The 26,488-nt window shown below is 32.3% G+C and overlaps 3 protein-coding genes across 6 annotated transcripts; 1 reads left to right on the forward strand and 2 right to left on the reverse strand.

Moving 5' to 3' along the window:
- Positions 1-7,275: 7,275 nt before the first annotated feature.
- LOC108326882 (aspartic proteinase PCS1) lies at positions 7,276-9,209 on the reverse strand. The gene has a single exon (XM_017560475.2). The coding sequence runs from the start codon at positions 9,052-9,054 to the stop codon at positions 7,678-7,680; it is 1,377 nt and encodes a 458-aa protein (XP_017415964.1). The 5' UTR covers positions 9,055-9,209; the 3' UTR covers positions 7,276-7,677.
- An 8,363-nt stretch (positions 9,210-17,572) lies between these two features.
- LOC108328111 (uncharacterized) lies at positions 17,573-19,523 on the forward strand. 4 transcript variants are annotated; one of them, XM_017561908.2, is made up of 2 exons: positions 17,573-17,707; positions 18,860-19,523. In XM_017561908.2, the coding sequence occupies exon 2, from the start codon at positions 18,951-18,953 to the stop codon at positions 19,362-19,364; it is 414 nt and encodes a 137-aa protein (XP_017417397.1). In that variant the 5' UTR covers positions 17,573-17,707; positions 18,860-18,950; the 3' UTR covers positions 19,365-19,523. The 4 variants fall into 4 exon arrangements, with proteins under 4 accessions (XP_017417397.1, XP_017417402.1, XP_017417399.1 ...); XM_017561913.2 differs by having other exon boundaries at positions 18,890-19,523; XM_017561910.2 differs by lacking the exon at positions 17,573-17,707 and adding an exon at positions 17,738-18,321.
- Positions 19,524-19,962: 439 nt separating this feature from the next.
- On the reverse strand, positions 19,963-26,251 carry LOC108329117 (NADH dehydrogenase [ubiquinone] iron-sulfur protein 1, mitochondrial). The gene is made up of 5 exons (XM_052873663.1): positions 25,670-26,251; positions 24,582-24,828; positions 23,678-23,972; positions 21,718-22,092; positions 19,963-21,142 (listed from the first exon to the last, which is right to left on the reverse strand). The coding sequence occupies exons 1-5, from the start codon at positions 26,091-26,093 to the stop codon at positions 20,243-20,245; spliced, it is 2,241 nt and encodes a 746-aa protein (XP_052729623.1). The 5' UTR covers positions 26,094-26,251; the 3' UTR covers positions 19,963-20,242.
- Positions 26,252-26,488: the final 237 nt, after the last annotated feature.

Genomic DNA, 26,488 nt, shown 5'->3' on the forward strand with positions numbered 1-26,488 from the left:
GTAACTTACTTTCCATCTATTCTCGAGTCTCCCCTCCAACAAATCTATTTCCCCTTTTCACCCTTCACTCCTCTACTCTCTGCTACACCTGCTTCAACATATTCTTCCTAATAATCAAATCATACTTTATTACGATGTTTACAAACAAAATTTCACATCGAATAAAATAAAAGATAGATATGAGTTTATATATATATTGGTAAGAAGTCTTTTGAAGTAGTACCAAAAAGCAAATCTGTGAGGGTTTGACCCAAAACAGACAATTTCTTATTAGTGTGAAGATATTTATGTGTGAAATCTCTTTATACATTCATCATATTTTGTTCACATTCACCCAATGGGTTAGGAGTATCATCTAAAAATAATATCATAAACAAATTATAACCATACAATAATATATTATTATTATTATAAGGTTTAAACCCTTGAATGGTCCTCATATTTATATGAGAATCTCAAATGGGTCATTGTTTTTTTTTCGGTCTCAATTGAGTCATATTTTTTGTAAAAATGAGTGAATTTTAGTGCTCTTAAACGGCGTTAAGTTTAGCTGAGCTGTATTTTATATTTTGATGACATGGTACAACTACAAAAGTTGGAGAGAAGAAAGAAAAAAAAAAGCGAGATGCATAAGGATGAAGGATGTTAGCTCATCTGGCATTAGAATGGCCACAAGGGAAGCTTATTCGCAAAGCACCAGGAAGAAAGTTCCTCTCTTTCCTCTTCTCTCTCTTCTCTGCTTCACTTCCATCTTCCTCCTTCTCTCCCAATTCAGAACCACCTCCTCCCCTTCCATAGCCCACTCTCTTCCCACCTTCCACAAACACACTCAAAATTCTTGCAATTTCTCCGAGGAAAATGGATCACTCATCCTCCCAGAATTCCAACCTACGACCACACTTGCAAGGAGATCTTCAAGGGCTGGAACTGCCTCTCCGCCAACAAATCCAACGCCCCTCTTCTCCCACCTCATCATCCTGTCAATAATATTAAGCACCATAAACAAAATCAAACATGGAGTCCCAAACTATATCCAGACCCAAAGGAAAAATTGATCTAATTTTAACTTTAAAGTAACATGTTAATTTAATGTTTGTAGATGATCCATGAATAATTCCCTTATTCCTCTCTCTCTCTCTCTCTCTCTCTCTCTCTCTCTCTTCCGGTCTCACTTTCAAATGCAACATGAACACATCAATATTTGTGAACTGTAATGGTGAAGCATCGGCGCCATGGAAGGTGATTTAAAACACATCAGTCATTCAATTTTAATGAACAATGCCACACCATTAAAATATAAAATGCAGCTCAGCTAAACTTAACGTCGTTTGAGAGCACTTAACGGTTAGGGTAAAATTGGCTCATTTTTACAAAAAATATGACCCAATTGAGACAAAAAAAAACGATGACCCATTTGAGATTCTCATATAAATACGAGGATCATCCGAGGGTTTAAACCTTATTATAAACACTTGCACTGCTAATCACATACTGCGTTTGATTAAACGTGTTATTTCGGTGAATCGGTTAGATGAGTTAGACGATCGATCATAAACTTAAATTTTTTTAAATATAATCTATAATTAAGTTTATGTGCGATATATTTATCCGATATTAGGTTGTTATTATGGTTGTGTTAATTAAAAATTTATTTAGAAACTTATAAATACAAATTTGATGTAAAATGTCTTTTAACCATATATTTATATAATAATGATCAATTTAATTACTGATTTGAATGTTAAAATGTCTTTTAACCATATATTTATTCAAATGATTTGGAGTTAAAATATCAAATTTTTATGATAATTTAATTATATATATCTAGGAAATGCAAGTTGACTTGAAAAAAAATGTAAAAGGAGTGTTTGATTGTATTCTCCAACTTCAGAACCAATTATTTTTATTTATGGATTTTTACAAGAATACAAATAAAATCTTTGAATATTTTATTAAAATAAAATTTTTTAGAAATCAAACTTTAGACAGTTTCAAAGGGACTGTAGTATTTAATTAGGTTGTAACTCATTTATGGTTATGGGCCATTCCATGTTTGCTTTTTTGACCTCCATCACTAACCTGTCCCACTGTCTTCCATCTGCCATCTATTCACATAGGTCTTTCCTTCTCTCGATTTTCATTTTCATGGAAAAAGGAGAGTCAATACTGTACTGTTTTAATACTTAATATTTGCTACAAAATCATTCCAAGCCACGACCTTGTTTAATTAGTTCAACTTGACTCATGAACTAAATATACTAAATTTTAATTTGAAATTTTAACCACCTGGAGAACAGGTAGATAACTAGACAGAGTAAAACCAAGGCATTTTAGCCACACTAATATAGTAACAGCTCTCGCATTTTTTATTTTATTTTTAATTTTCCAGTAATATGTCAGAGTTTGATATACACTTTATATAAAACTATCAATTATACTTCAAATTATAAATTATTTAGGATACGATAGTTTTATTAATGAAAAAAAATTGTAAGAAGTCAACTTTAAATTTAAGTTAATCTTAAAAATTTGTTTATAAAGTGTGAGTTTTATCTTATAAATCTATTTTATAAGATTGACTTAAATTTAAAATTTATTAACATGAAAGTCATATTTAAATATTATTTGAGTTGAATTTATTGTTGATTGAATTTACTATTTTATTTTATTTATCATTAAACTGTTATTAAATTATTCATTAATATTTATTATATTTTTTAAAATTGTATATATTTTGTCACGAGGAAAGTATACTGAATATTTTAGTATATATAAAATAAATTTATGGTATATAAATTATTTGATTAGGTAGATTGAGATAAATTTAAAATTTAATTTTTAATAAAAATTCGTGAGAAGAGAATGTATCTCAAATAATATAAATTTGATTATATTTATATATGTAGAAGGAGCAAGGGATAACGGGGATAAAGGAAGAGAATGCATTGGAAGATGTTTAATGCAAATTCAAAATATTCATCAATGTCTCGCACGCATATAAGACAAAAAGTAAATCTATATAAATATATGATGTGATAAAAAAGATAAAAATAAATAATAAACATTCAACATATATACTAAATGGAAATATATTGATATAATTGTCCTTAAGAAATTACATACCATAGTTTAGCCCTCGTATAACTGTCCTTATGAAATTACTTAACATAATTCAGCTCCATAATGTGAGAGAATTTCATTTCATTTTTTATTTATTTAATGACATGATACATGTTTTATTTCTATATCATTTTTATTGAACTTAATTTAACTCATTTTTTTTATTGATTCGGGTTGATTCAATTGCCTTACTAGCTTAAGTTTTTTTTCTTCTTAAAATTGTAATTTCAAAATATTTTTTAAACACACTATATTATTCACTACGTATAGTTTAATATTTTAAAAACACACATTTAATTATTACAATAATATAGTAAATTGAATTGTATTTATATCATTATTATTATTTTGATCAAATTGGGTTGAATCTTGAGTTTAAGATACAAAATTGAGTACTCAATCCCTAAAAGATTGGATTAACTTAAGGGATTGGATTTTATTCAATTATAAACAAAATTCAATCCGGTCTACTTTGACTAAACAAGGTAGAATTAAGTGTTTTAGTTATTCAACCCAATAAATATTTCTATGAAATTCTTTTAGGAGTTATTAGAAAAGATTACAAAAGATAAAAGAATTATATTAATTTGCCCATTTTAAACTTTTCTTCTTACAATTTGTATACAATAAAACCATTTTATTTTTCATTTTAACCCGTTTTCCCCTTATTTATTCCAAGTTTTCAAAGCAATAATGAGTAGGAGGAAAATGCGAGGGTGTAGTAGAGTCTCACTCACTATCCAATGTGAGGGTTAAGCAAGCCTAGATAGACCTAGATCGTGACTTAGATTGATGTTTCCATGTAATAATAACATAAATAAAGGAAGTAAACATTTATCAGATATTTCAATAAATTGAAATAAATTAAAAGATATATATTAATATAAATTGAAACGTCCAAAGGACAAATTGTTAACCGGGCCATGTCTGTTCACATTGGTTATTATTATTTACGTGATCCTTCAGATTTCTCTGTGAGAGATAATATTTTAATCAAAACATTAAATAGTAGGGACACTGAGCAGTTGTAAAGTGTCTTTCATTTATAGGTTAGTGTACCATGCAAATTAAGCCTATTCAGTTTCAATATAGTACCAAAAACTTATCGCTCCAGAAAAGGTTAAATATGTTTTAGGCTAAAACCTTATTTTAGTACATTATTCTTATACAAAATTCAGTTTAATTTAATCATTTTTTAAAAAAGATTTAGCTAAGTTTTTTCGTTATAATTTATACATCAAATCATTCTATTTTAAAACCTAAATATTCAAATTAATTTATTCTTTTATGTGAAATGATTTGATGTATACATTTTAATTAGATTAATTTTAAAAATTAAAAATTAAATTGAACTAAATAAAAATTTTAATTGAATTTTTATAAGATTTGGAGAGAAAAAAATTAGCTTCTATTTAAATAAATAAAAACACTGACTAATACATGTAAAAATATTGATTAATTTAGCTGGATTTTTTACTATACTACAGTTATGGGTAGGCTAAAATGAGTTATATGCTTATGCGAACCATGTGTGAGACAGATTAATATAAATCTCAATTAATTTTGCATTAATATACTCCCAACAAACCAAGTAAACGAGTTCTTGAAACATAATTACAAAAATTATAATTGCAATAGAAAGTAGATTGGTTTATCAGTCTGTTGGAAACAAAAAGTTGAAACCCTTTTCTTTGGATGATTAATTGTTGTAGAGGCAAACGAAACCTAATCGAACGTACACCTATGAAACAAGTTAGGTGGGGATTGGAATAGGGTAACCATTGATCATTCTATATTTTGTGGGGGCATGTGTGGAGAGATTTTTATGCGTGTGGTGTGAATAGCATTACTGTATTTCCTTTATAAGTCATATTTTAATTTATTTTTGCTATTATTAATTAACAATTACAGGCTGTGCATAAATATTACTTTAAGAACAGTTAAAGCCTAAGAAAGCAGTAGGAAGAAAGGAAATGAATGATAACCTATTTGTTTGGTTCTAGAAAATAAATACAGAGAAAAGTTGACTTCATAAGGAGTTAATATTTTGGCTTTAATTCAAAACGTGTGGAAACTCGAGTTAACGATATTAGAGATATTTGCACAACATCATACTGAGACATTATTTGGCGTTGTGTAAGATTGATGCAAAATGAATTTATTAATGTATTTGCTTAATTTGATTAAAATGAGGTACACTTTATTCCCACAAGGCTGTAACATTATTTTGTTTAGGACTTTAATCATACGAAAGATATTGTCGGGAATTAGAAGTGTCTCGGGCGGCGAACTATTCGAAAGTAGTTGTTCATGTCCCATCCCACTTCGTTTCTTCTTCGTAATCGTAAAATCTTGTTCCTTCACTTTCTTTCTTCTACTACTAATGCCTTTGTCCTCTTCTCATCAAACCAATACCCTTTTACCTTTTTGGCAAATCTTATTTTAAACTACTATTTTCCTGTTGCTAAAACCACTTTTTGTGGTGGCATGGCCGTTCTTTTCTTCTATCAGATAACTTCGTTAATGACACCATTAGTCAATGTTTTAGGGCTCAAATTATAAACATAAAATATGTTTCTAAGATTTTGCCTCCTATATTTTTAGTTTTTTTTTTCTCACACCTACATGTCTATCGCCATTTTACAGTCGGCATTTTGGAAAGAGAGAGAAATCATCTTAATCGGCCATGACCTAAATTATGTACTTTTTTCCTTTAGTTGGGTAATAGTTGCCATTGCCAGTTCATTCCCTCTTTCTGAAGATTCATCCAAAAATGCAAAAAAGAAAACAAAACAACTTTGGCTTTGCTCACAAATTAGCCAGTGTTAGCAACGTGAGATTGATGAATAAAGATGGAGTGAGAGAGACAAGCATGTGCCAAAGAGACAAAGAGAATCAATAAAATCAATTAAATTGAAAAAAAAACATATAACCTACAAATTAAATCTCTTTTAACAAAGGGGAAAAAAAGAAAGTTTCTTTAAAGTTTATTTGTCTAAAATAAACTATGAAAAACATACCTAAAAAAGTTATTAGAAGTTTACATATTATATTATAGCATTAATATATATATATATACACACACACACATGTAGGCCATAGAAATGCTATGCATATCCATATTATTGATTGTCATTGAAAATTATACCAATCTTTGTGTTTATAGTAAATAAAAGTAATAAATTATTATGAAAGTTATAAAATCTTAATAAAATTGTTCTAATAAATGACATACTAATGGCTATTCTTAATTTTTTGTAAAGAAAGATCAAGAATAGGAAGAGTATTTTGTTCTAACTGATCGCGGTCCTTTCATCTTTCGGCTAGAACAATAAGAAAAGTGGCAGCAAAGTTTAGATAGTTTCATTTATAATTTATAATCATTGGAGAGGATGGTTTTAACAATTTCCTCATAAAGGAGTTTTTCATTGGCTACCTCTGTATTATTATTAGATTAAACTTGTTACAAATTATAAAATTGTGTTAAACTCCTTATTATACAAACATTATATTAAATTGTAATAAATTTAAAGTAATAATAACAAATGTTGTGAGAAATATATGACAATTGTTAATGAAAATATATGTGAAAGTTGAGAAAAGTAGTGATATTATAAGGCAATGGGGATTTAAGAGTAGTAATTAAAGATATTGCATGAATGGTAAGGTTTCTTGTGAATCCATCCCATGCTACTTTTCCAAATAGAGAGACAACTTTTGGACATGAGAAAGCAATTGCAAGTTGCAACATTGTGTGATGCATGCTACCAGCTGTCATATTCAAACCTTAAGACCGCCACTCTATAACTTCCATATGGTCCTGCCAACTTACTCCCTTAAACAAAATTTTGGGCCAAACACAAAAACCAATTCTTACGATGGATCTGATAATTCAATCAAATAAATACTACCTTTCATCGATCACCAATAATACACACACTCACTTTCTTTCACCGCAACATTAACTTCTTTTAAAGTACTTTAATAATACGCTTGCATTGCAATTACTAAACCTTATTCTAGCTCCACCTTTGCCAAACGCGTTCCAGGGTTGTCGAAAGCGATTTCGTATTTATAGTAATTTTGTGTATGCACGTAAGCAACGAACGTCTAACAGGTTCAAGGAGAGGACATCACATTATACTATATATCATATTAAAAAAACAAACCAATGGTTCATATATATTAATATTAAATATATAATAGACATACTCTAATTAATCCTCGTATATATACATTGTGTCATGGTCTCCTTCATATTACAGTGTACAACATACTTATGTGGCTTCCTCACACATACTCCAAAAGCAGCCCCACTCGTCGATCTTGAACGAACCACGTTATCGTATCATCATGGCAACAGTTGCAGAACTTTCTTTTTCTTCATCGCTCTTGGACCGTGTGATTAGTTTCAACTTCATCATCATCATCATCATCTCACCGGTATCACACTCCTCGACACGTGACACGTGATATTTCCTTCGTACAAAAATCCCTAATTACCTACAGCTGACACACGTAAAGTACATGCACCAACACGTATCTAAGGGTTTCCCTCTATGGAGCCAATCTGCTACAATCAGCCGCACCGAAACCAACTCTGCGATTGGCGAGATCAAACTCCACCCACAGATTCTGCTGATGGAAATTCCCGATGATGTTACTGGCCGCACCCAATTTATCAGAGTTGCCAATCCCGACGCAGTGGACCCCGCCCTCCACGGAAGCCAGAACCCTCTCCTTGGGAATCACTATTTCCACGCCCTTCTCGAACTCAAACACCATGTCCCCTATCAGCCGTCCGATCTCAATCGCATTCCCGTCGAAGCACATGTCCGCAACGCCACCGTACACGTAATCCTTCTTCATTCTGGACCCCACAGTCCTCACTACTTCCGCCCGCACCTTATCATAAGCCTCATTAACGAGGTAAGTAAACTCGGATCCGGAGTCAACCATGGTTTGACCCGACCCGCCAGCGTCGGCGTGAAAAACCGCCGGCGAAATGTTCAGTTTTCTGCCCCCGATTCTGACCCCCTGCAAGGCGACAGTATAAGCCAAGGGATCAAGATTTGGCATACGTTGACTCTGAGAAAAAGTCAACATTGGGATAAACCGAAACCGGAGAGAGTTCGGATTGTGGCCCAGGTAGAACGACCCGGTTGGAGTGGATCCAGGCCGGGTTTCTCGGGTGGGAACGCAGTAGGAGAATTTGGTAATTTTAGATTGTGAAGCGAAGGAGAGGCGTCCACGATTCATTCCCAAAATACCCCTGGGGTCGGTGGACTCAGTGGCGCAGCCGAGGATCAAAGGAGGGGTAAAAAGGGAACGAGAGAAAGTGAATTTTTCTCTGACGAGATTTCCCTCGGCGTAGGTACCGTCGGCGTAGAAGTAGGAGTAGTGACAGAGGCGGTTCTGGTCGCAGGAAGTGGGGAGGGTAAAATCGGGAATTCGTGGTTTGCAAACGGGGTGAGTACAGGGAAGATTAGAGAAAGTGGAGGAGCGAGAAGGATCAAAGGACACCGTTGGGGGAGGCACCTTGGGTGGTTTTCTGTGACACTGAATCCACGATAGTTGGCTTCCGGTGTCCAACACCATAGGCTGAACCTGCGGTGGGGTCCCAATGGGAAGGTTGACGATCAAAGCCATGGAGTAATTGAAGGTTAGCCTGTAGTTATACGGAGAAGAAGGCGAAGCGAGTCGCGTAGTATTTCTGGTGCGGTTGGAGTAGACAATGAGAGAGTCACGTAGCATCTTGGAGGCGGTGTTGGTGGAGAGAGGGAGTGAAGTGAGAGGGAAAGAGAGTGAGAATGAGGTGTGGTTGAGGTGCAAGGAGTTGTGTGCAGAGGAGAGAAGAGGAAAGAAGAAGACGAAGAGGAAGAAGAGGGTCGGAGTCATGATGATGTTAGTGTTTGTCGAAGGAGAGTATGGCATCGCAGGTTGTGATGGTGTATATATAGGGGGGAGGAAGGGAAGAAATAAAGGCGAAAAGAAGACGCGTTTTGATGGGTTGAATGGGGTGGATGTGGTAATTCTATTTGGGAAATTTAGATCTATCTGCGTGTATGTATCTCTGCATCTTACGTTATGTTATGTTGTGATCCCACCCAATTAAATTTGGGGTGAGATATTTAAAGTTGGAAGGTGTGTCTTGCTCAGATGATTTTATAATTTCATTTATGTCCTATCATCTCTCTTTACGCCCCTTCTTTATTACCACGCTCCATACTTCTCACTATTCCGGATACTTCTCCACACCAAAACCACTTTTTTTTTATAAAAAAAAACTCTTAATTTTATTTCAATTATAGTATTTTCTTCTTTTAACATGTGCACCAATCCTATTTAATTTCATCCAACACGTTGTTATTAATTTTAGACGCATAATATATTTCGGTACTTTAAGAAGTTTGTGGTGTGTGAATTTTCCAATATTAGATAAATAATTAAATATATATTTGTAGGATATGGTTGTGAGAAGGAAGGCGACATATGATGTTGGTGAAGAACAGCTGGTTCTTGGAAGAAGAAGTGGGTAACCCAACATTTGGCTACAGTAGTGGTACGACAGAAGGTGATGTATGCGTAGTGGTCAACTCCAGTTAGTGAAAAAGAAAGAGTCCTAAAGTGTTACATCCCCGCCAAAACATTTTCTAGACTTAAATAATACTTCTGTACTACATTTCTAATTTCAATTTTTTATATTTAATCTTTGACAAATATATGTAACAACAATTTTATTATTTTTCAAATAGTTTTACTGTTCTCAAATTAATACTACTGTCATATAATTATTTTGTTTAAATATTTGTAGATATAGATGTACATATACTAATCCGTGATACTAAATTATCGATAAAAATTAATATATTAATATTGTTAATTTAAAAGTGATAAAATAGTTATCAATGTTAAATCTATGTATTTATTAAATATTAAAAATAATGAAAATAAATATAAAGTATGAATTTTATTATTGGTTCATTTTATATTTACCTAAACTTATTTAACCTTATTTTTTCTATAAGTGGATTGATCCCAGCTCATAAAGCAGTTACACTTTCCGCAGTTATTATCTTAATGCTATATTTCTTTAATTCGGTTGTTAGTCGTAATCCAAAAGGGACTTACTCAATAAAAAAAATTAAAAACCTCTCAAAAAATTTAGACAGAAATGTATAAAAAATATTTTTATATTTAAATGAAAACCCTATATTTATCTCACGCCTTATTCATTATTTAATTTGTTACATGACAAAAAATTACAATTTTTTGAGGAAGAAATTCTTATGAGATTTTCAAATGTACTTGAAAATAGAAGAAAAATGAGGAGGATAGTTTTGTAAGAGAGTGAAATGGAAGATTGGAAATTCAACGAAAAGATGAGAGTTTTGGTTACACAAATGGTATAATGTTTGTCACATGCTTTTTTAGCTTTTCTTATGGTTTCAAATACTAGCAAGAAGATCAACGGTAACATTGGAATTATATTGACATACATATAATGCAAAAAGGTTATACTTGGATTTGGGTTGCACATAGTAGCGAGAAATCCAATATAAGAATAACATACACAGAACTTCTTACAGGCAAGCTTGGAACACATTATTATGAGTTCGTGAAAATGATGTGATTTTTCACTATATGGAGATTATGCATTAATTCGTTACTGACAAAAACGAATCTCAAAAAGAGAAATTAGAAAATGCGTGAATAAGTTTGGTTTTGTCCTTTTTGTAATTCATGTGAGGAAATTTCTGTATTCTTCTTCCTGAGCGCATGTAAACGAAAAATGAACAAAAAAATGTTGCGCTTAACTTGGGATAATAACAACTTTTCCAACGTGAAAAAACATGGATGTCTCATAAAGCACATTGGCATGTATGTGACATGTGTGGAGGCTAAAAGAGACATTAAAATAAATGAATTTTCAAGGTTGGTAGGTTTGAATTACAAAGATAATGCATATTATAAAAGTTAGCTTGTAAGCCTCGCAAATTCGCAATTATATGAAGATGGAAATGATTCATCGAATAAAAATAGAACGATACAAGACGGTGCAAGTAAAAACGATAGTATTGCGGACCCTAATCTATAATATAATTGCATGTGCATACAATGTTATAAACAATATGGATATTATGAAGACATTTTAAGCATTTTTTTCTACTTCTTAGTGAAAAACAGTGAATCCACCTTATCTAAAATAATGAGCCGCAAATTCATTTGTCCCAATTGGAAATCCTATAACTTTTCCATATAATGTTTGCGTATTTTGTCACATTATAGAGTTCGTTTACTTTTTTTTATCAGAAAAATTTGTTTACTTGCATCTTACTCTGTACAGCTCACAGATTATGTCCCCCCGTTTCAATGCATGCGTTTGAAAAATTATCCGACAAAAGCTTGCAAATTATCTATTATTTTGTCACTATGTAAAACAACCATCTAGATTGATAGCTATGTAACCCTCAGTAGGCGAAGCAATTTTCTACGAATTTTCTGTCCTGTTTAAAACAGTATTAAAATAGATAAAATTTCATGTCTGGAAAATACAAAAAATGTTTTCAATACTATCGTACAAAAGTTTACTCAATTTTATTAAAAAATAAATATCAAGTTTGAAAGAGAGTAATTCGAATTGAAATCACACGTGTCATTCCAGTGTAGAGATTGTTGAGTGGACAATGTATGTAGACAAAGAAACAAAATACAATAGCCAGTGGATGCAAAACTGAATATTCATTGAACATCAAACAAATGATGTTGGATATCAAATTCCCAAACACATGTCAATGCATAAAGAAGCAATTCACGGGTCATATGAAACATTTTTGACCAATAATCACCTGTTAGACTCTCCGTATAAAACTTGAAATTAACTAATTATAATACAATTTTTTAGTCTCTACATCAATATTGTCTGATTATATTTATATTAAAACTACTTATAAAATATTTGGAGAACAGTATGTATAAATTAATAAGAGAAGGATCGAACTATAAGAATATAATATAACACCAAACAAGAAATATTAATTATAAACAATCGGTATGGGTTATGTTACGCAGCAAACATAGAAAAACAAAGATTATTCGCATATAGTTATAAGTAATCCTAAAAAAACTAAAAATATTAAATAAAGAAATTGAAATATTAAGCATGTCTCAATCTATTATTCAACCTTTAATTTCTAAAAATTTCATATTAGTAACAAAAAGTTCTCAATACAGTTACATGCCAACCCATTGTTTAATTCCTAATAAGAATATAAAGCGGTAAAATTAGACTGCGCTGCAGTTGTGTGTATGTATATTGATAAATACAATTTTTACACACTTTTAATATGTATTTGAGCTTATTAATCATATGCTTATTTTTCAATAATGGAATTGGTTTCGATAAATAGCACTAAAAATTATTTGATCATAAAATAGCTTAATGTTTTATATTTTAAATAACTTCGAATTTGGTCGGTGGATTGAGATAAAAGTTTAAGACAAAAAAGCACAAAGTAATTTTGGTTAAGTGACTACTACAAAAATAACGTGAAATGTAATATAAGAGGAGTTTATTTTTACTATTTTGAAAATCTGTAAAAAATTTCGATGATTTTATTAAAATTGCAGTTAAGTTTGATTTTTTAAAAGAAATTTTCAATAATTTATGAAAGAAACTGATGATAAGTGTTGAAACATTATTTTGTTTTTCACAATTCCTAATTCTCTTGAAATCGTGTTCATCAATATTTTTGTTCTACTTCTTCCTTGATTCAATTATTCTTCATTTCACTGGACTTTCTTCTTCAGTTTATCTCTTCTTCACTTCAATTGTTCGTCTTTTATTATTGTTCGTAATTCATCCTTCCTTAATTACTGCCATAATTTTTTCATCGTCTTAACCTCATCTCAATTATTTTTTCTATCCCTTGCTCTCTTTCGAAAACTCTAAAAGTTAGGAAACCTCGTACCATCCAAATTTAAGGTTTTTTAATTTGTAACATTTTTTTTTCTGATCATTTAAATTAATCTTTTTGGGTTCATATCTCATTTACTAATAGTTTTTATTTGCATGTATTCAAATGGTTGAAAAAGAAAATTTCAAACTTCAAAAATATTACACTTATTCATAACCCTAAAATAGATGGTAGGAGGCTTGTTCTGAGACAGACGAAATCTTACTTCTTTTATTTGATTTTTATATAAACTAGTATCATATTTTGTTTTGTTTTAATCGTATCAATTATTTCAAACGAGCAGTTTAATCATTAAAGTACTGAAATAAAATAAAAAAGAGTTAGGTTACAGTACATTGGTTTCGTCCATATAAATAAAAAAAAATGATTATATTAATTTTGATTTAAAAACATTTTCTCTGTAAAATGTATAATTACTCTTAAGTTTCTGTGTTTGGACTTTAATGTGTGGTTTTATTTTTTATGTGTTTGATTTTATTTGTGGTTAAAATTTTCATATAACGAAATAAAAGAATGTGTAATCCACCAAAAACATATTTTGATGATAATTTTCCATTGTTCATTTCTTCGCAATTATGTAAAAAAATTATTTTATTGATTTAACGAATGTTAAATAATACATCTAGGTAAAGTGTTCAATAATTTTATTTTAAAAATTGACCAATCCTGTTTCTTGTGCTTTTAATGGATTTTTTTTATCAAAAGAATCAACCATCACTGTCTTTATATCGATAGCAATATCATAAATTCTATTCCTCATTTATATTTATTTCATAGTCCTAGAATTACAGTCCAAATTAACTGAAACGAAAATAGAAAACACTTTATTGTCTTGAATAAATGTTAAAAGATCATACATTCAAAACTAATTAACCTATGTTATATATCTAACCCATCATTAGGGTTTCGATAATATAATTCCCCCTTTCTGACCAAACAAATTTCATACAGAAAAGTTTTACACTGTAAAATCATCTTTTCATAATTCACCTAGATGTCATTTATTGCTCTGTTCTCATCCCAGAAAAGAAACAATGGAATCAGAGGTACGCTGTTACTGGTAAAAATAAAATGTTTCATCAGATGACCCACTTAATCATTGATATTGGCAAGGTTGGAATTCGACCCTTTTCAAAACTGACATAGTTTTGTTTCAACATATTTTCATATAATTTTTTTATGTAATAAATATTTAAAAAGCTCAGTTTATAAAAAATTATCAATTTTAATTATAAATCATACGAAGTTTAATTATTGAGACTGGATGTTCTAAAAGCACATGGTATTTTTCCCATACGAAATCTAATAATGGATATATAGGGAAGAAAAAAAAATGATAAACATTGACAGTGAAATTGGATTTATAAATGTAATTATTGAATAAGTCAACAGAAGTTAGTTATATGTCTATGGATCACTTTGAAGAGACATTTCACTTCAAGCCATTTCCACTTGTAAATCATTGCTCTGTACAAACTTAGACCACCAGATATATCGTGGGACATCACATAAAATCATAATTAATATATTGCATAACATTCAATATCATGTAGCAGATGTCAGAGATCATATATTTTCTTTTATCAATAGTATCTTTCAATTGACACAGGATGTTTGAGATAAACGTAGGTATCATTCAAATATATTTTATTTTTTAGAATAAGTTATTTATTTATATAATTTAGAAAATAATTAGCAATAAAGTATGATAAAACGTGAAATATAAGGATGAGTTTAGGTAAGTGGAAGTTAATTACGAGAAAGAAAACCGTATCTTACCGAATTCGAAAAATTTAAATGTAAGACTAAGTATGCGGTTAGATTAGATTTGATAAACAAATCATGATTATAAATAAATTTGAAATGAATAATTGTGGTTGAATTGGTTAATGGACTAAAATTTTATGAATATACAATTTAATTTAAATTTAAATTTAAATATTTATAAATTTATAAATATATTTTTTATTTTTAACATGACACTATTTTGTTAAATATTAGTAGTGATTTATATAAAATAATTATTATTTTAAAATTATGCATGTCATTTTTTTAATAAAATATTTATATATTTATGTTATTTATTTAAAATAAAAATATTTTTTTATTAAAAAAATTATTTACTATAAATTCACAAATCGATTTTTTTTACTACATTAATCCGTAATTTGAACCATCCAAATTCAAGTAAATTAAACAGTGGAATATAAATTTTAAAATATTAAATTTAGATTAAAGATAAGACATTTGGTTGGAGTAAGTAGTCGATTTTCGAGATAGAGATGGAAAAGAAAGAAGATGAATGAATTACTAATGAATGGTCACAATCATGGACCAAGGTCAACCATGATCCCAGCACAGTATTTTTTTTGTCCTTACCAATTTTAACGTTTTCTTTTGCAATTTCTGATTATAAAAAAGCAGACATCATGACAGAAATTTGTAGCAGTAGATGTTTCCAACTAAAATTGAATATTAGATTAATACTTTTGATGATAACAGTAGTTAATATATATGTAAAAGTATTTTCATTGTCTGTAAGTGGGAGTAATGTTTCAATTTTAAATTTATTGAGAAAATATTATTAGGATTAATTATTATTATATTGAATGTATTTTTGTTTTAAGTTTAAAGGTTAAAGAAGAAAAATAATGTTTAATCTGAAGGTTTACGAAGTGAATAAAATTTTGTTTGGATGTTTATGAAAAGAAGTTGAGTGATTGAAATAAAAAAAATAGTTAAATAAAAGGAAGTGTTGAATGAAGCTAAAAATGGGATGAGTATGTGGTCCATAGGAAGTGTTTGGATTGGCATGTGATTTGTTTCACAACCTCCTCAAACAACATGGACCTGTTCCCCCACCCATCCTTTCTTTCACTTTCTCCTTATCTTTAGACAAAAGCAAAATCATCAACTGTTACTACTAACAAATCATACTTTTCTCATCAAATTTTATAAATAAAACAAATTATTTTCTCTCTAATTAAAAACAAATTCTTTTGCAAGAACTCACAAAAACAATACTTGAAACTTTTAACAAAAACAACAACATTAATCATATTAAACCTAATCAAAAGTAATCTCAAGAACAAATATAATAATTGAAACAGAGAAAGGTTTGTTATGATCAATAGTATAAGAAGCTTAAACAATTATTGTTTTTTCTACAATAACATGAGAATTATCAATTATACAATTTCCCATCTTCTTAGAATCTAAAATGATTAATTGAATGAGACACAAATCTTAGATTTTAGACAATCTACACCTTTAAATATTCTAACAAAAAGTCTATATTTTTAAATACACGGACACGTGCATGGGAATATAAGAACAGGTGAAACAAATCGAGTACATTGGGATGTATAAGAACATGGGAATATAAGAACAGGGAATATATATATATATATATATATATATATATATATATATATATATATATATATATATATATATATATATATATATATATATATATATATATATTAGGATGATATAATAGATATTCAATAAATGTGGATTCGGTGGTCAATATCTAAGTGTTAGTTATTACTATGAGTGAAGTTTCATCTGATGCATTAAATAGCATAAAACTATATATTTTTACATGCCTTTGTTTATATATTAAAAGTGAAGTAGATACAAAAGAAATAGGAGCAAATAAAAGATGTTTTTAAAGTGTTAGATGGATTGGAGTAAAAAAGAAGAAGAAAAGAATTAAAAGAGAAAAAAATCTCTGCTAAATAAAATAGTGTAAAAAATGTATTACGTAAAAATCTTTCTAAAACGAGTACTTTTTTTGCATTTTTTCTCTTCTTCTTCCTTTGCAGTGGTAGTGATGACATCAGTAATGACATTGGGTGTGTGGTGTGATACTGTAATGAATGATGTTCGGGTCTTTTCCTAGTATTGTGGTGGTGCAGTTAGTATTTATTAGGGTGCGGGAAGCAGTGGCCTCAAATTTGGAGGATAAGACTCAACTTATAATATGGGCTACGGAGAATTATTAGAGCCGGCCCTTATCCATTCGTTAATACATTTTTTTATTAGTATTCAATAATTAATACATATTATTATAAAAAAATACTTTTTAACCAAAAATAAGGTCCGGGGCAATTTAGAAACATTAATTTTCAAATTCTAATAATATACTGATAAATACAGAGACAAGATCCAGTTTTGTGCTGTAAGCATATAATAGTGAACACAGTAATAAATTATACAAAACTTTATTATTAAAGATAAATGAATCTTCATTATTTTAGCAAGCGCTATACCAATACGTGTTAGTTAGTGGACAAAAATTGATGTCCTGATGACCTTTTTATTGAAAAAAAAAAGAAAATAACATATATATATATATATATATATATATATATATATATATATATATATATATATATATATATATATATATATATATATATATATATATATATATATATATATGAAACAAGAATACAAAATAATAGAATATTTAGTTCTCACATATGGACCAAATGTATTGGCAAATTTAGCCTTTGCTACTTCAAAAGAAAATTAGTAAGTTCAATACCATTTTTGGGTGAATTTGAGGTTCACATGCGCAAACCTGCAAGACAACATAACTGGTATAAATATTTCGTGTTTTTTTCTTTTTTTGATTTAATACACATATGATGCGACGGTGAAAAGTTTTGAGATCTTTGATTTAATTTTGCTTCTTGCAAAGGGTTTCTCTGTACTTCTTAACACTTTTCCCTTTTGTTGATCAATACCTTTACGAACTAAGCTGTTTTGTTATTCTCTTGCGTGCACTTTGATCAATGTTTCCTTGTTCGTTCCAAATTTAGACCAACAACGCTTTCTCCATGGTTTTTTATTTCCTAGGGTTAGTGGGTAGTTGGAAATTTCATAAAGTTCTTGTAAATTTTTTGGAGGTTAAGAGGTGATACGAGGGGAGGGGTGGCTGCTTGTGGCTTCAAACAATTGCGAGATGTTTATGGAAAGTTCTTACTTAGTTTGGTATCAAAATACGGTTCCGCCACTGTGATTAATTTAATTGTGATGGTATGTTTGCTCACAAATAGATAGAAGACTGAGGTTTGTGTGTATGCAAAATTTGAAAGCGAGAAGAGAAAAGGGGGAGAATGCTGAGTTGTCGTAGTTTGAGGTAACGCTATTGTTGCCTCAGTTCAAGATAGTTGTCTCAGTGGAAACACGTTCGCAGTATGTGACCATTTTGGTATGCACCATGATTTTGTCTTTTAATTGTCTTGAACTTTTTCTCCTTAGGATCCTTAGGGAACCAGGGAGTGAATGTGATGTTGTTGTACATTCTCCAAGCTGTTCTGTCATGCTATAAGGACGATTAGTGACAATAAGTTTTAACATTAATGTGATTGGAAATTGAACTTTTGTGTGCATGGTTTGTAGATCTTAGAAAGAAACCTGATTGAGTTGTAAAATTATATTTCTAAATCTTTAGATCTTCCCATTTTGTTAAATCAAAGATTTATTCATCTCAGAAAAAGAAGTCCATGTTTAATTTATGTGAGCCTCACCGAATTCCTCACTCTGATTTGTAAAGTCCCTCCACCTTGTTCTGTCTCTTTCTTTGGAAACAAAATGTGTAACTTGTTAGCAACATGGTTTGTCACAAACCCATAATTTATTTATTACTGAATTTGTATCAAAAGGCCTTTTTATGGATATGATTCCATCTTGTTCCCTACTTGATTTTAAGTTCTGATACTAATCTCAGTCTTCTTTGTTTGACTTAGTCTTTGTGCATGACAAACTACAATTGACAGGAGCCTGTGACCGTAGAAGCCAACATTTCATTCATAGTCATCAGCTGTTCAGAACACTGAAATGGATGCTGAAAAAGTGGTACACACTGGAGGTTGTCATTGTAAGAGTGTAAGGTGGAAAGTGGTTGCTCCATCCAGTGTTGTGGCATGGGATTGCAACTGCTCAAACTGCAACATGAGAGCCAATACCCACTTCATTGTTCCTGCTGACGATTTTGAGCTTTTGGGGGATTCTGGGAAGTTTCTCACCACTTACACTTTTGGCGCTCAGACTGCAAAGCACACATTCTGTAAAATCTGTGGCATAACATCGTTCTATTATCCACGCTCAAATCCAGATGGGGTCGCAGTTACATTTAGATGTGTTGACCCTGGAACATTGTCCCATGTTGAAATCAGACATTTTGACGGGAAGAATTGGGACAGCGCATATAATCAGACAGGTATCTCTTCATATTCAAAGGTGGAAAAGTAACTCTCGTCACATCCAGGAGCGAAAAATAAGATCATTGGCAGTCCTGCGTCATGTTTTCATGCCGTAGATTCGTTGTGTTAGAGTGTGTTGCTACTGCAAATGCTATGAAAAGATAAATCTAATACAATACAATACAATAAAAAATCATAGAAGGTTTTGGAATGTTTATGCTTCTAGTATGGTTCCGTTTTGTATGTCAAACGTGTCTTCTGAAGTGAGACTGCTCGAGTTTAATTTTCACATGTTATCAAAATAACTATTTCTACAGAATTACTCAATTATAAACCATCTGAAGTATAATTTTCAAAATAATTATTATAAACTAAACATATTATATGTAACAAATATAATTAACTGACTGCTTCAACGTCCGTAATAATATCTTAGGGATGAAGCAGTCCAAGTCATGAATCTGTATCGTTCGAACTCAGTCATTTTATCCTACCGAATCCCCAATGTAAGCTTCGATTTGGTGATTTGAAAGTTCCAACTCAATTTTCAACTCGTCCCTTCTATCTTTCTGCTTACCCCGGTAATCTAGTACGTCGAATTTAACTTGGGTAACTGTTCATCCTTGCATACAGCAAAAGTAAATAAATTGCAATAAAATTTGTATCTGCATTTCCTGACCATGGAAATGGATGAGTCGAGTAAACCTTTCACAATCAGTAGGATAACTCAAATTGTACACGGCAATAGTTCTAAATAGTGGTGCTTTCACACCGCAAATTACAAATGAAACAGATAAATCCTAGTTTTAATTTATTGGATACTACTTCCAACATCCAATAAGTTTTTTGCAAGCAAAGTCTTGCACGGCCAGGATAGATAAACGTGAATCTTCATTATTGAAACCAAAAAATAAAAAAACCCATGTTTCACTTCTTCAACAGCGTAGCACTGCATTGTGCCATTATCTTTGATGCCCTGGTTATGGCGTCAGTCATATAGAAATTTTCAATTACAGTCCCGAATGGAGTTGTGTCTACCTTCTGAGTGAAGGACGGTCTCAATGAAGATGGCAATGTGGCTGGCTCTCTCTCATCCACGTTCACAAGGTTTGGGGCTACATTCCTGATTCGGGCACGAACAGCCCCAATTGTATCATAGGGAAGACGCACTCCTGCCACCTCAGACAGAGCTCGAATTATTTTCCAATCATCTCTGGAGTCACCAACGGTTGGAACAGCAGGCAACGTTTGTTGCGTGCATCCTTCTGTATTTTGATAGGTCCCTTCCTTCTCACTGAATGCTGCCGTTGGTAAAACAACATTTGCACGGTAAACACTTTTGTCACCATGGTGACCTTGATAAACAACAAAAGCATCATCTGGGATCTTGTCTAAGTTCACATCATCAGCACCCATCAAATATACAAATTTTGCAGACTCGAGGCTTTTCTCAGATTGCGGAACAAGTCCAAGGTCAAGTGCAGCAGCCTGGGAAGCATGGAGAAGCAACACATTAAGGCCATTCCAGTCAGGTCTGACAACATTTGCCTTTTGTGCAATGGTTTCAACAGCAGCAAAAATTGCATCCTGGTCCTTCCTCTCAAAAACCCCGGCACCAACAATGATAACAGGGTTTTTGGCATCTGATAGTGTCTTGAAAAATGGGTGGCGACCCTCAGCAATTTCAACAAGTGTTTGAGGGTCAGTACCCAGATGTTTGTGGTCATAGTTGAAATCAGTAGCAGGCCCAATGTACCCAACTTTGGCTTGGTTTGATCTGACAGTCTTGCGTATTCTGGCATTAACCATAGCAGCTTCTACTCGTGGCTGCAAATTTGAGAATGAACACATAAGACAATTAAAGACAACAGAAGCGACAAAAGGTTATGCATGCATAGAAGATCCCAGCTCTATATATAACCAGTAGATGAGCTAAGTCAAAACACAAACTTCTAAAATTTTACAGGGTTGAAAACTAAAGCTCCTCCATGGCATAAAAGGCCCAACCAAAACAATTTATCAAAATCAAATCCAGTGCAGAAACATATTTTCAAAAAAAAAATCAATGATAAGAAAAACTCATTTTCCAAAGCAGAATGTCGTTGTAAGACTTCAGACCAACCTCTCATAGCTGTTGTCAGCCTATAAAGAGGATTGAAGGTATCCAAGAAAAGCGACAAAAGAATAGAATACTTTATTATGTGAAAAAAGCCAAAACATGGGATTCCTATTTTGTTGACAAGTTAAAAAAATAGGAAAAAAAACTGTAGAATAATTAAAATTACATCAGTGGATTGTTAAATCATTATGAGATGAAGTACCAAAAGAAAATCTACAATCTATATACAGGAAACTTTAAAATACAGAGATACAATGAAAATAAATTAGGTAGTGACAAATACCTGGGAACCAACCAATAGGAACACATCCGCTTTTTCAAGACCAGCAATGCTGGTATTCATAATATAACCCGATCTGAAATCAGCATTAGTATTTACACCAATGCCTTCACCCCACACATCATTTGACCCCATCCTATTTAAGAAATCTTTTAGGGCAATCATGGACTCGGCATCAGAAAGTTTCCCAGCTACTCCAATAATTTCTTCTGGTTTAACTTGGTGGGCAATATCTGCTATCACAGAAAGGGCATCACGCCAGTTAACAGCCTTAAAGCGTCCATCAGGACCACGAATCATGGGGTCATTTAACCTCTGCCTCTTTAAACCATCATAGCAAAAGCGGGTTTTGTCTGAAATCCATTCTTCATTTATATCCTGCAGTGGGCAAGCAGTTCAAGCTTCAAAAATAGCAAAACAAAGACCAGAAACAACCTCTTCTCTCCCTGAGAAGGGTTTTATGTTAAAGAAAAAAGAAGACGGTGATTTTTCCATTGGTAATAGACAAAGTTTTCCCAAAGCACAAAAATATAAAACACTGTAAGAACTATAAATTCAACACAAAAAATGATAAATGAAAATCATTGGTTCCAAAAGATCAGCAGTTACAGGGGATCCTCACAGGTCGGTCATGTAAGTACAATAAGGATTCTCTAAAATTTTAACACATTTGGATTCTCTCACGTGAGCTTCTCATGAAATACTAATATGGAGAAAGGCACAAAATTATTTGAATAACAGTTAGTGTGGCCAATACAGTGCATGCAGAACTCTGTAAAGCATTCTCTCTCTGCATGGCCCTACCATAAAAAATTAAAAGAGAGGATCTAATTGCAGTAAAAATACATTAACATCGTACAACAATTTATTCAAAGTCAAAGGCACAATCGCACTCAAAACCTTACATCTCCAACAACCCTCTACCAAAATAATAAGACCAGTCAAATATCTCAGTAAAGCAAACCTATGAATGGTAGTGTAATATCACAGGTTAAAACCTCATTATTTTATTTTGAAAGTATTGGAGATCCCACATCCACGGGAGATAAGGTTAGTTTACGGTATATAAGTAGGAACAAACCTTATCATCTTACAAGTCAATTTTGTGAGAATGAGTCAGGCTTAAACTTGCTTCACAATATGATATTGAAGTTTATCCTAACAAGGTTTGTTGAACCTATTTTTTCACTCGTTATCGATCACTCACAAATATCTAGTTTTCGCATAAGATGTCCATGCCTCAACGTATAGGGATATGTTAGAGATCTCACATCCACAAGATATAAGATCAATTTACAATATATAAGTGAAAACAAATCTCACCTTACAGACTAGTTTTGTAAAAGTAAGTTAGGTGTAAACTAGCTTCCTAGTAGAAAGTATGGTTATCCATTGACAAATAATCAGAAAACCACTTATTGGTTTATTTGATCTCACAAGATCATGTTAATTTTTTAGAACATCATCTTTAGTATGAAATAGGATGAATTGAGACGATATTTTGTAAGTACACAATTATTTTGAATAAATTCACTATTTCTTTCGTTTCCAATCGTTTGGAAAGAGGAAGAAGTTTCTTTTGTTCTTTTCTCAACAATTTTTGATCCCTAGTAGACCTAGCGAACCTTTAAGGTTTTCTTTTTCTTCTTTAATTTTCAATATTACAACATTGTACTTATTTCTAGGTTTAATTACTCATTTATTCCTTATAGTTGTACAAACTTTACCACTTAGTTTTAATGCTTAAAAATTATATAATTCAGTCCCTACACATACTGTATTAACATCAGCTTACAAGCAACAATTCTTTTACTAAACAAACTCAAAACAAGGAAAAGTATTTTTCAAGCACTAGCAAACACGGGAAAATGGTTTTTCTTAGAGAAATTAAATAATTTAAAAAACCACAAAGAAGCAGCAACCACAAACAGTTCAGCAAAATATTTCCATGAGAAAACCGAACCTCATTTAAACGAGGAACAATGCGCATCACTTCAGGTCCTCTACTATCAATTCGAATATTGGAGCCAACAGCATCAGTAACATCGATGGTCTCTGTGCCCTTCAACTCCCAATTTCGGGCTTTAAATGCAAACGGTTTTGAAGTTAGAGCTCCAACAGGACAGATATCTATGACATTTCCAGAAAGCTCACTTGTCAAAAGTTTTTCAACATATGTCCCAATCTCTTCTCCACTTCCACGACCTAACATGCCAAGATCCTGAACCCCAGCGACCTCAGTGGCAAATCTAACACACCTGTTGCAATAAAGAAACATTCCACCAGATCCCTTTCAAGCACTCAGACTTTCAAGCATCCAGACAACATTGTTTTACCAAGGCAATTTAACTGATAGCAAGACGAGTTTCTAAAATGTCAAAGGTTGGGTTTCAAACATTAAAAACACATGCCAAATGTCAAAAGCAGAAACAAAAACCAAAGATGGCCCTCAGCTCACATCAAAAAGTAACAAAACAATCACACACTTTCAGCATATGCAAGTTAAATTGGCCCGTGAACTTTCATTAACTATAATAAACACTATTTCATTTTGAACAGAATTATGCAACATAGAGGGTCCTTAAATTTTACAAGAATACTATTCAAATGAAAATTCTACAGATCAAAGTATTTCACAGTATTTTAAATAAACTATTAAAAAAAAGTCATAAACACGACTTCCAACATATAGTTTTTTTTTTTATTAAAATCGCATTCCCAATAACCAGATGTGCAGGGAAAAATAGAATATTAAAATCTGCATTAATAGTAGCAAGATTTGCAGGGGAAAACAGAATACTAAAATCTGCATTCACAACAATCAGATTTGCAGGGGTAAATATTATGAAGTATAGTCCAATATTGACCTTGTACATTGAATGCACCGAGTCATCACAGTCTTCACCAGAGGTCCAAGATTTTTATCTACCACAGATCTCTTCACTTCAGTAAACCGGCCGCGATCAGAACCGAATGCCATAGACTGATCCTGAAGATCACATTCCCCACCTTGATCACAAATTGGGCAATCTAATGGATGATTCATCAATAAAAACTCCATCACCCCCTCTCGAGCCTTCTTTGCCACAGGTGTGTCAGTCTTAATTTTCATCCCTGAAGATGAACATCTTATCTTATTAGACTACATGTTCAATAAGAACCATAGCAGCAACTGGTTAAAAACTTCATTAAACAAAATCCAAGGATGCTTATCTGTTTTTGTGCGTTTGACTGTATATGAATATAAATTAAGTAATATCTGATCAAGAAAACGAAGACACCACAAGCAAAACCGACTGGCAAATTATGATTTCTCCTCCAAATGTCTGACATTTAAAATTTAAAATTTAAAAAATAACAATACACTACGGTGCAAATAAAGAACAAGAGAGAAAAACTAAAGTAATGAAATTGTGCACAAACTACTTCACATGAAAGCTGCAAAATGAGCAATAAATTGTCATGTAGAACAAGTTTGTTGAGTTCGCCCAACTATCTTAAAGTCATCTAATCAAATTTCTGGCTGAGTTATCTACAAAATTTTAAAAGGTCGATGGATATAAATTAAACTCTATTACAGAACGCATATATGTCAGCTGGCGACTAAATGATGTATTCAATATAACTCAATCGAATATCTCGAGCATCACCATCATCCACAAATTGTAATGTTCATACGACATCAACCGATCAAAGTTGACAACTATTCCAACGACTTAGAAAACTGAACAACATCAAGAAACCTGAAACTCAACAACTAAGTTCGAGAATGCCAATCTAAAATTCTATCCAGCGGAAATCAGACTCAAATAATCAAACTAAAATAAGTCACGATACACATAATCACTCGAATCACCAAAAATATCAAAATCTAACGATCTAAATCATCATCATAGAGGATAATCACAAAACAGACACGCAAATCATCACTCTAACACAAATGGTATGAGCTAACCAGGAAGAGCGGGCATGGCGCAAGAAGCGACAGGTTTGGGCGATTTCTCGACCTCGACGAGGCACATGCGACAATTTCCGGCGATGGAGAGTCTGCTGTGGTAGCAGAACCGCGGGATATCGACGCCGGCGACCTCGCAGGCCTGGAGAACGGTCATTCCCTTGGGGATTTTCACGGGGTAACCGTCCACGAAGACCTCGATGGCATCGTCGGGGTTTGAGAAGTGGACGCGCGCGCCGGCGAGCGGAGTCCGCGGCGGAAGATCGACGGGTGGTGGCTGCGCCGGCTGCGCGGCGGAGGCCTCGGGATTGCAAAGCTGAGGCTTGGAGACGATGGTTCGGAGGAAAATGGTAGGGTTTTGGGAAGAGAGGAGGAGCCTCGAGGTGGGCCTGACGGCCTTCGAAGCTAGCAAACCAAACCCCATTTTCTCTTTTTTACTTTCTGATTCGCTTTCTCTTTCTTTCGATAGATAATGGCTTTGTTTGGAGTGGGAGATGGGGATGCAACACGCGAGGGTCGCAGATCGTTGAAGGAATCTTCGGTTTTTGAAGCTGCGATGTGAGTGAGTTTGATGGTGAAGAAGGAACTGGTTTTTCAGATTTGGGTGGGTAGAATGATCCGATACTCGATTTGGGTTTTACCCGACCCGAAACTAATAAATGGTTGAAAATGAATTGCTGACTTTCCATTTCAATGTTGAAAAAAAATGGAGTTTCTAGACTTTTTCGAGAAGGCCCATTGACAGCCCACTCAATATGAGCATAAAACAAAAAAGGGCAATTCTTCTTGCATCCTATGATTTCAAACTGCATCTCTATA

This window comes from Vigna angularis, chromosome 2, assembly GCF_016808095.1.
Source record: "Vigna angularis cultivar LongXiaoDou No.4 chromosome 2, ASM1680809v1, whole genome shotgun sequence".
NCBI classification, from domain to species: Eukaryota; Viridiplantae; Streptophyta; class Magnoliopsida; order Fabales; family Fabaceae; genus Vigna; species Vigna angularis.

What these genes read in the sequence shown, in the direction of transcription:
- LOC108326882 (XM_017560475.2), bottom strand. Translation starts at nt 9,054, where the DNA reads ATGCCATACTCTCCTTCGACAAACACTAACATCATCATGACTCCGACC.
- LOC108328111 (XM_017561908.2), top strand. Translation starts at nt 18,951, where the DNA reads ATGGATGCTGAAAAAGTGGTACACACTGGAGGTTGTCATTGTAAGAGT.
- LOC108329117 (XM_052873663.1), bottom strand. Translation starts at nt 26,093, where the DNA reads ATGGGGTTTGGTTTGCTAGCTTCGAAGGCCGTCAGGCCCACCTCGAGG. An exon ending in TTGTTCCTCGTTTAAATGAG is followed by an intron (nt 22,093 to 23,677) that starts GTTCGGTTTTCT and finishes TGCCCACTGCAG; the next exon opens with GATATAAATGAAGAATGGAT. An exon ending in TCCTATTGGTTGGTTCCCAG is followed by an intron (nt 21,143 to 21,717) that starts GTATTTGTCACT and finishes TCAAATTTGCAG; the next exon opens with CCACGAGTAGAAGCTGCTAT.